This window comes from Prionailurus bengalensis, chromosome D4, assembly GCF_016509475.1.
Source record: "Prionailurus bengalensis isolate Pbe53 chromosome D4, Fcat_Pben_1.1_paternal_pri, whole genome shotgun sequence".
Classification (NCBI taxonomy): domain Eukaryota; kingdom Metazoa; phylum Chordata; class Mammalia; order Carnivora; family Felidae; genus Prionailurus; species Prionailurus bengalensis.
Genome location: NC_057359.1, coordinates 60,258,514 through 60,272,532, shown reverse-complemented (window position 1 = coordinate 60,272,532; position 14,019 = coordinate 60,258,514). Strand labels below are relative to the sequence as shown.

General features: G+C 40.0%; 1 protein-coding gene across 2 annotated transcripts in view; it reads right to left on the bottom strand.

The window, feature by feature from the left end:
• Positions 1–13,759, bottom strand: part of NCBP1 (nuclear cap binding protein subunit 1) — a 38,004-nt gene extending 24,245 nt beyond the window's left edge. Inside the window, exons 1-6 of one of the 2 annotated variants that reach the window (XM_043567456.1) lie at positions 13,632–13,759; positions 6,858–6,946; positions 6,219–6,319; positions 4,235–4,391; positions 1,750–1,857; positions 1,297–1,418 (exon numbers count right to left, since the gene is read on the bottom strand). In XM_043567456.1, the coding sequence (XP_043423391.1) occupies positions 1,297–1,418; positions 1,750–1,857; positions 4,235–4,391; positions 6,219–6,319; positions 6,858–6,946; positions 13,632–13,665 (611 nt within the window). In that variant the 5' untranslated portion in view covers positions 13,666–13,759. Of the gene's footprint in view, positions 1–1,296; positions 1,419–1,749; positions 1,864–4,234; positions 4,392–6,218; positions 6,320–6,857; positions 6,947–13,631 lie in introns of those variants that run through there. The other variant, XM_043567457.1, reaches the window with a different exon arrangement.
• Positions 13,760–14,019: the final 260 nt, after the last annotated feature.

The following is a 14,019-nucleotide window of genomic DNA, read 5'->3' as shown; positions in this document are numbered from 1 at the left end:
GCTCAGAGCCTGGAGCCTGCTTCTGATTCTGTGTCTCCCTCTCTCTCTGTCCCTCCCCTGCTCATGCTCTGTCTCAGAAATTAAAAAAAAAAAAAAAAAAAAAGTAGGTTAATATAACAACAAAACATATTTTTATCTTTACGTTTATTTTAGTTTTTTTGTAACTGTCAATTACCTATTAATAGATAGAAAATGAAACTTAAAATTATTCTGGGGCGCCTGGGTAGCTCAGTCGGTTGGTGTCCGACTCGGCTCAGGTCATGACCTCATGGTGAGTTCGAGAACCGTGTCGCGCTCTGTGCTGACAGCTCAGAGCCCGGAGCTTGCTTCGGATTCTGTGTCTCCCTCTCTCTGCCCCTCTCCTGCTCATGCTTCTGTCTCTTCCTCTCTCTCAAAAGTAAATGAATGTGACAAAAAATTAAAAAACCAAAAGCCAAAAGCCAAAATTATTCTGAAAAAACATAAGGGGACACAAAACCGTTATCACGCTGCTGGGTAATTAAGCCTAAATTTATGAACAATGCCTATTGTTAGTATTATACCTAATAAGACAAATCAAGTTTTTACATCCACTTGGAATAAGTGGGTAATAGGAGGATATGAGGCCTTTTTTTTTTTTTAAGTTTATTTTGAGAGAGGGAGTAGGGGAGGGGTAAGGGGGGGGCGGAGAGGGAGAGAGAGAAAGAGAATGAATCCCAAGTTGGCTCCATGCTGTCAGAGTGCAGCCCAATGAAGGGCTTGAACTCATGAACTGTGAGTTGGATGCCTAACTGACTGAACCACCCAGGGGCCCAAGAATGAGACTTTTAACTGAAATGTATCCTATTCCTCAAGAAATGTGGGCTGGGTGAAAGTTAAGAGCCACTGTTTTAAGGATTTGGTATAGGATTAACTTACATGAAATAAATACATTGTATGTGCTAATAAACCTCTCAGATATTGTGATTCAGCAGGTCTGAACGTTAGGTTGGAGCACATTTAAGTATCATGGGTGATTCTAATGCACACTAAGTTTTGAGAACCACTAATGTTAAGATATTTTATGCCTTTGCCAACATACACAAAGGCAGCTTAAAAGGAGCTATGTTACCAAACCCCTTGCACCAGCAAAGTAAGCAAACGTATTTGTTTATTCTGAGGTCTCCGTAAATTACAACAGTAAGGGAATGAGATTACTTAGAGAAAGCCATAGGGAACTCTACAGGTTATCTTTTGAGAAATGGAACTGACATGGTTATTACTAACAGATAAAATATAACACATCACATCAGTAAGAACTTTAAGAGGTGCTCTTACTTAAGATAGCTTTCAGTGTTGGCAAAGATGCGGTCCATCTCTGCGTCTTTCTTTTCATACAACTCCTTTCCAACCCAGGGCAAAGAGGACAGAAATGCATACACATACCAATCCCGCCGCACCTGAAGAATTTTTAAAAAGGCAAACTTAAAATATGTGCTGGTTAATATTCATTCTTATTGTACTCATTTTGAATGAAATCCTATAGAGGCTATTTAATAGGGCTTAGGTAAGACACCTGGCTCAATCAGAGCATTTCTGTGTTAGTTTTATTAGACACAGTCATTTAAATTAACATACAGATGTCATGAGAACCAATCACTATGGCAGTTGACTTAACTTCTAGATATTAAGAATGTGTGATAACCTACCGGTATCTTTTAGTTTTTATTACTAAAGGGTTACCAGTGAAAAATTCCTAGTACTATACAGACAAGATTCAGGTTTTCTTACCTGAGGTACATCTTCTTCCTGAGTTACACTTACAAAATTTTCAAACATAGCAACCATGGATGGGGCAGCAATGACGTGACAATTCACAAGATCAGATAAAAAACGGACCTGTTAGGGAAAACAATTTCTATTAAATCTAAATGTAATATAATCACAAAATAAGCAATCTTGTGATGATTGAAACCACATGTCTGAAAAGCTAAACCTCAAGGTCAAATATAGCCTGCTGTCCTTTTTTCGTGTGCACAGCCTGGAACTAAGAATAGTTTTTCATTATTTAAAGGCTTGAAAAAAAATCTAAAAGAATATTTTATGATTCATGCAACTTATATGAAATTAAATTTCAGTGTCCACAAATAAACTTGAATGGAACACCGTACTCTCATATATGATGTCTATGGCTGCTTTTGTGGCAAAAACATTATGGACAGGAATGTGCATTTATAGGTTTCCACTCCATGCTACACTAAGAACCTAGACTGTAATATAGCTACCTCAACTTATAATCTTTTCTGTTCTCTGTGAAAAAATTTTCACTGGACTATAGAAATGAAAATTTCTAAACACATATTTGTTGGGTGTCCTTTGTGTGCCACTGCTAAGCACTCTTAAAGTCCCTGTCGTGTGGGAGCTCACAGTCTAGTGGGACGAGCATAATGTCAATCCGAAGGCACAACTCCTATACTAAAAGGTAAATAAAAAGTGCTCTAGAAACAGTGATGGGGGGGGGGGGGGTGGAGGGGAAAGCATCATAGAAGGGGTAATATTTAGGCTTGGCCGTAATGGATGATTGAAGTATACCTCAAGTGGAGAGCAACAAGAGTATTCTAGGCAGAAGGGTTCAAAAAGATGTATTCAGTGATCTGCAAGTAATTGTGATATAGCTGGAAGGTGTATGGGAGGCAAGGATAGAGAAACAGATTGGGGCAACCAGAAAAGGTCAGGCTATGGAGTCTGGACTTAATCTCACAGCCTGATTGGTGTCTACCTTCTTTGGTAGTGTACACTCAGTTAAAGAACTTGATCACATGCTTCCAACATAACTATATGTAATGTAAATATTACACATGATATATATAATATATACTGGCCCACTGTCAATCTATGTATTACATATTATTAAAGCTTATTAATTCCATTTCCATTTAAGATAAATATTTACTTTTCCTAACCCAATGAACCATCTTGTGCACAGGTGTTTAAGACCTTCCACTGTGGAGAATGGGAAGGAACTGAGGTTTGTAATCCATAACCAGCATAAGCAGGGAGAGTTACAGAAAGACCACTGGTGACCCTGAAGATACAGTGAAAAAGGTAGAGAATCTAACTTCAAAAGGATCAGTTAAGAGGCTGTTTTAAGACATGAAGAGGAAGAGGGTGCCTGGCTGGCTCAGTTGGTAAGGCATGAGACTTTGGATCTTAGAGTCATGAGTTCAAGCCCTGCACTGGGCATAGAGCTGACTTAAAAAAAAAAAAAAAAAAGAAAAAAAAAGAAAAAAAATGGTATGAGAAGGAAGGTGTGAACTATGCCAGATGCCCTACAGATAAAGGAAAAGGGACAGATGAGATAAAAATTTAGGAGGCAGAAATGATGGGACTTGGGGGCTGCTTACAGGAGAGGGGGCAAAGGGAAGACCAACATTAATGCTCATCCCTAGATGCATTATGCAGTAGACAACAGACACTGTGCGTGGGCTGAAGACAGAATGATGCATTTAGGCACTTCCAGGCAAGATACCTCAGGGCTATCCAGGTAGTATTTGGAACACGAGGCCAGAGCTCAAAAGAAAGGCTGAAGCAGGACATACAGATCACCAACTTGTCAGGAAGAGGGTGGTGTCACCAAAATAAAGATGGTTTACAAAGCTATAAAAGAGAATGAGAATGCTTCAAGAGGTGTGTTTAAAAAAAAGTGAAGGGGTGCCTGGGTGGCTCAGTCGGTTAAGCGTCCAACTTCGGCTCAGGTCATGATCTTACGGTCCGTGAGTTCGAGCCCCGCGTTGGGCTCTGTGCTGACAGCTCAGAGCCTGGAGCCTGTTTCAGATTCTGTGTCTCCCTCTCTCTCTGAGCCTCCCCTGTTCATACTCTGTCTGTCTCAAAAATAAATAAACGTTAAAAAAAAAAAAAAGTGAAATGAGGACAGAATCCCGAGAAACACAAAATGTAAAGCATAAGGGAAGATGACCCAGTAGGAGACAGAGGTATAGACAGTAGGTGGCGGCAGGAGGTGGTGCAGAAACCCAGACAAGAAAAGAGCGTAAAGCAGCATGAGCTTACAGGAATGTCAACCAGGATTCAGAGTGAAAAGAAGTCACCCGAGTTGGTAACGAGCTCTATGGTACCTGTAGTGAGAATGGTTTCACAAGAGCAGCTACTGTGGTGAGCAGGAACTGTATTTCAGGAGAAAGGATAAATTCCTTGCTTGTAGCTCACCTCCTCCCTCCATCCCAACACTAAGTCGTAATATACTAAAAAAGTAACTTACCAGATATACAGCTTCATTGTAATTGTTTGCTTTCAATGATTCTTTAAGTTGACGAATCATAGCTTCTACAAACTCTCCACCAAAATTGTAATTCCTGGCATTCAGCAGTCCAACTAATGTTGTATAAATTGTCAGCTTCTCAGGTAACAGACGTGCACTGATTTGAGAACCCAGTACAACGAGAAAACCCCAAAACGACAGCATTATGTTACGGTGCTCAATTCCACATTATGCAAATTTTTTTTATCATTTTATTAACTTTGAGCTGTGTTTTTAAAACTACTTCAGAAAAGGCATAAATATTGAGAGGAGTTGCAGACATGATGCCTGCAATTTTTCATTTCAACTCTGGTTTGTTAATCCAAGATTTAAGAAAGTAAAACATTTTAATTATAAACTTACCAAACTAATATAAATGTAACTAATGCTAGACCAGTTTATCTTCCAATGTATTTTTAGTGGACTCTAAAAGCAATCCTACAGAAAATGTTTCCATGGTAAAACATCTGGTGAATGCTGGGTGAAACAAGTTTCTTTAACGCAGAATCATTAAGGGGGAGATGAAACACTCACTATTTCTAAACTTAGCTAACCAAATGTCACAGGACCAAAATTCTACTTCCGGAAACACTATTCTAGTTGCTTAGAAAATATTCAGAACTAACACCACTTTCAGCTAAGTTCCTGTCAGTTAAATTGCTGAATGTCAACATGGTACTTGGACACAGTAAAATTTCTTTACAACCCAGATTGCTTACTCCAAGTGTGCTAATTTTCATTATAGTTATTTGAAAAGCAAGGAAGAGGATTACAGTCAAAAACCTTTGGAGAAAGCAAATGTTGCTTCCTAATTTAGGTAGCCTTTAAAATTATCTCAAAAAAGAAAAGCAAACAGGAAGGAGCTCATGATCAAATTCTCATACACAGTTTGTGTTTTCCCAAGGCGCCTAGCAGAGTGTAAGGGACAATTTAGATTAAAAAAACAAAAAACAAAAAACAAAAAACACTTGCACTGATAGTAACCTTCCTCGCCACCCCCAAAACCATGGTTTCCATCACAGTTTAAACATAAATCTACTCCATTCTAAAAAATGCTTCCAAAACAGAAGGCACTTTAATTTGTCTTAGTCATTTCTTAGTCTAAGGACAGGTCTTCCTGAATATAAACTGGATTTCTTTTAAAAACTATAACCCAAATTATTTGTACTTTATGAGGTTAAAATGAAATCCACTGGTAACTTTGATTTGCGTGTACGTTTTTAAATTTCAAAAATGAGCTGTAGCATTATTTAATTAGAATATTTGAAATAGTAACTTACAAGTCACCTTCATATTTGAAATTTTAAAATACCTCATGATTTATAACTTCATGTACAGTACAAAGACCCCTTTTATCCAAAAGTCATAACTACTACTTTGCAGAGCATATAATTCATAGTGATCAAGGTCCATCTGAGAAAGTCTGGATTAATTCCATCACTGGGAGAGACTGTTTCATGATTCTATATAACACTTTTCCCATTTTAATTTACTCACAGATTAAATAATATTTGTTCTGGCAAACCTAAGTCGAAGAAAGAGTATGTCCATTAATAGCTTCAAAACTTCTTCAGTCTTCTGAAAAGGACTATCACTCAAGTGACCAGTTCCCAAATTTGTTTAGTACTACCACTTTAATATATAAATCAAACTCTATATATTGTATATATTTAAGTGTACATGCTTAAAAGAAAATCTCCGAATGTGAAAACAGTCAACTCAAATGATAATAAGGTTCCAAGAAACAAAATGTTAAGGAAAATGCTCAATTTTGTCCTTTTTATCGCTAAGGTTCACCAAAGGTCATTCCATTTGTATAAGTTTCCCATTAGAAGGAAAGCTAATGAAATACATGGAATATAAACACATCTTCTGAACACTCCCAAAGCATTTAAGAGTAGATAATACATTATCACCTGGACTCACAAATCTTTTGCATACATACACTGTACAAAGAAGCCTTAAGATCTTGCTCTTGTAGTTAGGAAGATCAGCTTCTAAAACACCTGCCAAGCCTTCTAGGTTGCTCTCCAGAGAGCAGGCACTCTGTAGAGGACAGCATATTAAATATCTGTTAAATACTCGGCAATTAGTTAAAATTTTCTGAGTGATCATAATAAAAGTTAGTCTTATCTGTAAAAGGCACTATGACAGGTTTACTATAAATCAATTGGGGTAGTTACTGTTCTTAGAAATCCATAAAAAGAGAATGAATGAAAATTTAAAAGCAAGCAGTCTAAGGTAGCAGAATTAGAAATGTGAGGACATTATCGGTTCTCTTTTACCTCTGTAACTGATTCACTTAACATATGACTCTCAGCAAATTACCTCAAGTAACCAGGACTTGTTTGGTTCTTCATTTATACATTGAAAGGATTTTTCCTTAAGGTCTCTTCCAAGATTCATATTCTATGAAAATTACATTGAACTATCAATTATCTGTACCCAAGGGTTTTAATATACATTTATTTTGGGATATAGATTGCCTAAAACTAAGATCACCAAGTTTCAGCTGCAGAAATCAGTCGAACAAAGTCAACTACAACCATAAGCCCCTCACAGTCTGTGCCTATGTTGCACATACCTTTTCTCCTACTTTGCATATTAAAGATTCCAAATGATCTTCAGTTTCATTTGCATCAGAGGTCTTTCTCCTTTTGTGAGGCTGTCCCCCTGTTTCAACAATGTAAAAAAATTAACATGACGTGATGAGTCCAGTATCACAAATTTAACTTTTTTAATGCTCTAATCTCTCTCCTACCAGAAACCCTACTTTTTACACACAGGACAAGATCTTAACTGACCCATCATTTTTCAGACTGGGCTAGAATCACCAAAGACCTCCATACCCAGGGACACTATAATAACTGCAAGAGGCATTAGTTATGTTCACTTTTGTGTGAACAGTGCCCCATGGAGCTATGCAATGCAGCAGCCCTGTCCACTTCTGTGATAGGCAGGAGCAGTGCCTACAACATCCTAACCACCAGTAGTTAGAATACTCTCTGGACCACTCAGGTACTGCTACTCCCATTCTTTAAACTGAACTGTTCACTGATTTTCAGTTGCTTGGTCCTAAAGCCTCTTAGTGCCAGTAGTATTCATTATTCTAATAATGAAAACCAGGTTGAATGCTTTGGAAAGACCAGGGAAAAAAAGGAAAATGTCAAAACATAGGAAAGGGAGCATAAGACATTAGGATTCCTCACTAGTTTTACAAGTGTTCGAGCTTTCAACTCTGTAATTAATAATAGCTTTGGTTCTGTAGAACATGTAGCATTAGGGTATTCCCAAATAATGGGAATTACAATCAGCAGACACATACTCAAAGAAAAGTCCTGAGCACTGTATCAAATAACTGGTGGGGGAAAGTATATGTTTTATGATTTCCTACTTTTAACTACTGTTCTATTATGTTCAAAAACTGGTTATCATTCACAGAATCTTTAAAAAAAAAAAAAAGATCTACCACATTGAAATCATTACCAATCATCTAGGTGTCCTTTTGGTTGCTGAAGAATTCAGGCTGAACAAACTACAAATCAATCTTAGACATTGGACTATTTTTCAGACTGTTACTGTTAAACATCTCTTACCATTTTGCTTAAAACCTTAATACGCATACCTTGTATCCTTTTGTGGAATAACCTACGGCTTAAAAATTTGAAGTGAATAGTGTTAAGTACAGAACATGTTGTTGTTGGTAAACACAACGTTGGCCAGTCTCCCAATGTAATTCAATTTTGACTTCCACCAATTAGATTATCAGGGCAGCATGTGGACAAGGAAGCAATGGTCTGTAACAGTGCTGGGGATCTGCATTAATAATGGAAATCTGGATATAGGGTTACCAGGAGTAAGTTAAATATAACTTCAATCTTCTCCAGACTTGTAGAGCCAAAACTGAGCCATTTTTACAGAACTCATAATCACTTACTTGCCATTGTAACATCTGGCTTGAAATATATAGTGATTGTCATAAAACACAGTACCTGACTACTCTAAGCTTGGTGTTAAAAGTCTCTCCAATGACTGAAATGATCTTCAGGCGCCACCTGAACTCAAGGTGCACAAAACCAATCTATTACTATCCAGACAGGACCTGATGGAAATATTATAAAAGGCCACAGGGTAAAGTACTATGTGCTTTGACCCCCCGACTTCTTAGTTATCATTATGATCTGGCTTCAATAACAAATGAACATAGTTTTGAGAGGATAATGCCATAAAAAAAAAGTAACACGCATGCAATGTGACAGCTGAGATATCCAGAGATATCTGCTCATGTAAAGTGGACATGTGTGATACAGTGGAATCAGTGACCTCGATTCTCAAGTATGCATAGGATCTATAAAGCTTCCACCACCAACTTTCACAAAAAGGTCTTCTGTTTCCAGGATTTATTCACTGAAAGAACTGCATTTTCAATGCAATGTTTATATAAGCTGTCAGCCAGGATGCTAAAATAGCCTTCTTCTAGAGCAGTGGTTCTTAACTGGGTGAGATTTTGTCCCCGCTAGGGGCCACGTGGAAATCTCTGGAGACATTTTTAGTTGTCACAACTGGGGGAGTGCTACTGGCATCCAGTGGGTAGAAGCCAGGGATTCTGCTAAACATATTACATTGCACAGGACAACTCCCAACAACAAAGAATAATCCAGCCTGAAACGTCAATAGTGCTGATGCTGAGCAACTCTGTTCTAGAAAGCAGAATATACTAATGGCGTTCTTCAGAACCAGATTTCTGGTAAGGTTGGGAAAATGCAGATGCTAAAAAACTAGCCAAATAAGAGCAGTTTTTTGGGTTTTTATGATTGTTTTTTAAAACTTTTAACTACCATTCCCTTCCTTCTAGCCCATCTACTCTGCCAACCCTTTATCTCACATCCCACCTTCCACATCCTCCCTAAATTAACTATCCAGCTAGCTCGTTCCCAAATTAATTTGGAATCATACCCCCGTCTTTAAAGCAACATTCCCAGACCCTCTGGTAACCTAGAAAAGGAGAAAATAATGCTGTAGGGAGAGAAGGCAGATTTCTGAAGAAAAACTAGAAAATACAAATACATAGTCCTCCCTGAACTGCAACTCCTATTTTCTCTCTTCCCATTTTGACTATATCAAAGGACAAGTTTTGTTTAGAGAATGGGAAGAGGCAGAACATATTAAGAAGATACGCCCCACTCTCACCTGAGATATGTGAGGATATGAAGGTGGGGGGTGGTAAAACTACAGACACATCTGAACTCATGGACAGTACCAGGATATTGAACTCAGAGGATAACCTGGGTACACAGAATAAAGCACCCTCATTAAGGATAAAATTTGAGGAATTAGCTGAATGTTCTCATATACCCCCAAGAAAACATATCCATGGTAGCTCCCAAAGCAAGAATAGATTTTATATCAAGTGTAACTATGTAGAAGTTTTACAATATAGATTCAAGTTACATATTGCCACTTCATTCTGACAGTCTTGGCTAGTATAGAGGAAAGACGCAGGTCTTTATTAAAACCCATTTGAGGGGCGCCTGGGTGGTGGCTCAGTCAGTAAAGCATCCGACTTCAGCTCAGGTTATGATCTCAGGGATCCTGAGTTCGAGCCCTGCATTGGGCTCTGTGCTGACAGCTCAGAGCCTAGAGCCCATTTCAGATTCTGCGTCTCCCTTTCTCTCTGCCCCTCCCAGGCTCACGCTCTGTCTCTCTCCTTCAGAAAAAATAAACACACATTAAAAAAAATAATAAAATAAAAAAAACCCAAAACCCATTTGACAGGATCTTCATACACCAGTAACTTTTTTCCCTGTAAGGTGATCCTAACTTTATAAGGATACACTGTACTACATCTTGTATCTTTACTTACTATAAAAACCACAAGCAGGAAAACAAAGACCTACCTGTAAAAGAGAAAGTAAAGTCGCAAAACCAACCAGGTAAAAGGGAAAAAAGTAGAGTACCTTGATCTTGCAGCTTTAAAGCAGAGGTGATCACCAGCCTGTATACAAACTACACTCTTCCTTGGAGTAACAAATCCCTTCACTTTTAATTATATTTTTTTTCTGTAGTGAAGTTAAAAAAGCAGTCACGGTCTACAAGACAAGGACCTAATTCTAAGTAGCTGAAAAGGGAGTTAATATGGTTTTTTGGCAAAGATTATGGATAATATAAATATTTTCTTAGAAGAACAAAATAAACAATGTACTGAACAGCTATTGTATGCATATCCTGTAATAACTGCAAAGCTCCAGAGACATTCTTAGAGATTCTAAGAAATGAGTTAGATTTAGCAGATTTAGTTAAAGTTAAATGCTTTTCATTTAACTTAGAAATGAGTTAGAGATTCTAAGAAATGAGTTAGATTTAGTGTGGACCAGTATCCACACACACTAATTTCCCATTTAGGACTTCCCTTCCCTTCTTTATAAACTGAACTCCAGCTGAACTTCACTGGTATAGTCTCCTAACTTGTTTCCCTGGATCCTGGACACTCCAGCCGCAACAAAGAGATACAATTTTAAAACTGCCCTTTATGAGCTGATCCTCTGCTACCTCTTATCTTAGCTCCTACGACTCCCCCTCAGCCCCTCCTCACTCCTCCAGCTCTGCTCCAGCACCACTGGCCTCCCTGCTTTCTGTGAACATGACAGGAATGGTCCAGCCTTAAGTCCTCTGCACTCACGGTTCCCCATACAGCCATCTGGTTTGCTCCCTTACTTCCTGCAAGTCTTCAGATCAGATGCCGTTCTCAGTGAGGCCTTACCTGATCAACCTACATAAGACAGCAACTCCACCTCAACAACAGTCTCTACCCCCTTTTCCTGCTTTTACTTTTCTCTGTAGCACTCGACACCATTTGACACATTCTATTTTATTTGACTGTGTTCTGTCTGGAAATTTATGTTGTCCACTACTGCATGCCAGTAGTTAGGACAGTGCTTGGCACTGGTAATTTCTGTTGAATAAACGATCGTACCTCGTCAAGCACATGGAAAGTCATGGCAGCCAGTGACTGATAAGAGCTGACAACAATCCAGAAATGCTGATATATCTACTTAATCAGGACTATTATAATTCAGCCTATTTTAAAATAGTCTTCTCAAACATTTAAGCATCTACTATTTCAGATCTTTAAAAAAATCAGTAGAAGCTTAACTAAAAAATTCAGATCACTGTTTAGGGTAAACCCTAGCTGATCATTACCCAAGTTGTGGCAATTCATAAAAGTTTCAGATTCGGTATGGTATCCAAGAGGAACTATGAACTGCCCCTACTACTAAATTATTCACCAGAATAAAGTTTAATTAACTCATGTTACTTCTTTCTATTATTTATTCTAAGGTTCCTGCATCAAGACCTGAACGGACCATGATTTACTGGCCATCTGGTATTAAAAGAAACCAACTCCCAAGAAAAGTATGCTACCATCACAATAACAAAAGCAAAAGTTGTTTTTGTACATATTCACATTCAATTCTCCAGGTTGCCCTCTGGAAACATTTTCTTTCCCTTTAAGGTGCCCTAGAAGTGAGAAGAGTGGAGAAAAGAAAGTATGAGAAAAGCAAAGAAAGAGGGAAGAACTTTAAAAGACTTGAAAGTTCCCTGAATCCCAAGCGATCACTTCAAGCATTAGTTTTCGATTAATCGAATTCCAAGCATAGGGAAGCTGTATTTTCTGTGCCCAGTATGTATGTTATGCAAAAAGCCTCATGTATTAAACAACGACAAAAAAGTCTAGGCACGCAGCGGAGTAATACCTGTGTCCTGATGACAGCCCCGGACTTGCTTTCACTGGTGTCAAGCCACTGCAGGCTGTGTCTCCGTGTTTATTATACTAAAGCTCTGGACCCTTAGGTGTCAGATAAGGCCGGATTAGAATATCCTCTCAAGCTATTCTCTAGCAGAAATCTGATGTTTCGTTGTTAAAACTCAAAACATGAGGCGCGTCTGGATGATTCAAATAATCGTCCGACTTCGGCTCAGGTCATGATCTCAAGGCTCCTGAGTTTGAGCCCCAAGTCAGGCTCTGTACTGATGGCTCGGAGCCTGGAGCCTGCTTCTGATTCTGTGTCTCATTCTCTCTCTGCCCCTCCCCCGCTCGTGCTCTCTCTCTTTCAAAAAAAAAAAAAAACAAAAACCACACATTAAAAAACTTTTTTTCAAATGAAACTAAACACATGTGATTCTGCTCATATTCCTAAAGGCCCCAAGATTCAAGGTGAGGAAAATGTTAGTGAAGAAAATTAAATTAAAATTTTTCTTCCATATTTTTTCTTACATCGTTGACACCTGCCAAAGGTTGTCACCTCTTAAGCATTAACCGATGATAAATAAGTAAATATCATCATGAGATATGTCACATGTATTACCTCATTTAACCCTCACAAACTGAGAAGAGGTATGTAATATACTTCTATATTACAGACTAAGGTTTACAGAGGCGATAAAACCTGGGCAAGATCATGAAGTAATGGTAGGGTCTAGCTTTGAACTTAAATCCTCTGATTTGGCCTCTTAACCAATACACCACACTCTTTTTAAATAGCGCTACACTATAATATAATAGAATTACTTAGTTTCTTTCCTGGTGGATGTGTGTTCTCCGCTGATTTCTGTAAGGTAAGCACCTTTTTCCTGTTTTTAACTAGCAAAATTATCCTTGGTTTCTATGGTGGCAATATCATGATCCCTAGGAGCGCAACGATCCAAATGGAATAGAGAACCCCTGATCTACACCTCGAAGGGCTCTCCAGTGTGTTTTCCAGTACTCCTCTTTCACGAGGGAAATGCGCTGCGCTTGCAGTCAGTTCAAAATCTAACGTAACAACGTGCATCTGCTTATTAGTGACCTCGTGAGTATGGATAAGACACAGATTTCTTTTCCTGCAGTTTGAAAGAAGGCAGACCAACGCATGACCGGTACAGCAGAGCTCAGACTGCAATTCGTCAGGTCTTCCACTCACCGCTTTGTTCTTTCCCTTCTGAGGGCCCTTTACAGGTGCAGTTTGAGGGTCAAAACGAGCCACTGAGACTAGTGGTCCCTGTCGCTGTGCGTAAGAGACGGCCGCACAGACCCAGGTATACTTCCCTACTGGACGGTTCTGAGGACCAAATCCTGAAGAGTCCTTAGAGACTAGAGAGGTCCACCAGGCCGACGACTAAAGGAGTTGGGGTGGGGGGAAGCGAGGGCTTTCCAGAAGTCGCCCGGCCACACTCCCGCTGTGCCACCCTCCTTCACTCCGTGGCTCCCCGAACGCTCCCGGGGTGGGGTGGGGGAGGGCTTCCCATTCCTTCCCTCGAGCCCCCGGGACCTCGGCTCCCGCCTGGGCGCGGCCTCGGCGGCAGGGCCGATGGCACTCACCGTCGTTCTCGTCGCTGTGCCGCCGCCGGGACATGCCGCACGCCGGAGCGCTGCCTAACCGAGAAGCCGGGAAGGAAGAGCGGCAGGAACTGTCCGACCGCCGGCCGGTGCGAGGACAGCAAGGAGGCGCGCGCAGTGTCCGGCGCGCAGGCGCACTCGCTCGAGACGGGTCCCGGAAGCGCAGGCAGGGGAGGCTGCGGAGTGGGCCTGACGGGCTCAGGTGCGAGAGAGCCGGTGTCTGGGAGCTCACTAGGCCGAGGGCGTCCGGTCTACACGCAACCGCCCCCTCGGGCTTCCTCCGCCTCTCGGCGGCTTCCTTCTCCCGCCTTTCGCTCTAAGTCCTTCCGGGGCCACGCGGAAAGCACCGCCTTTTTAGCCAGCCTGAGGC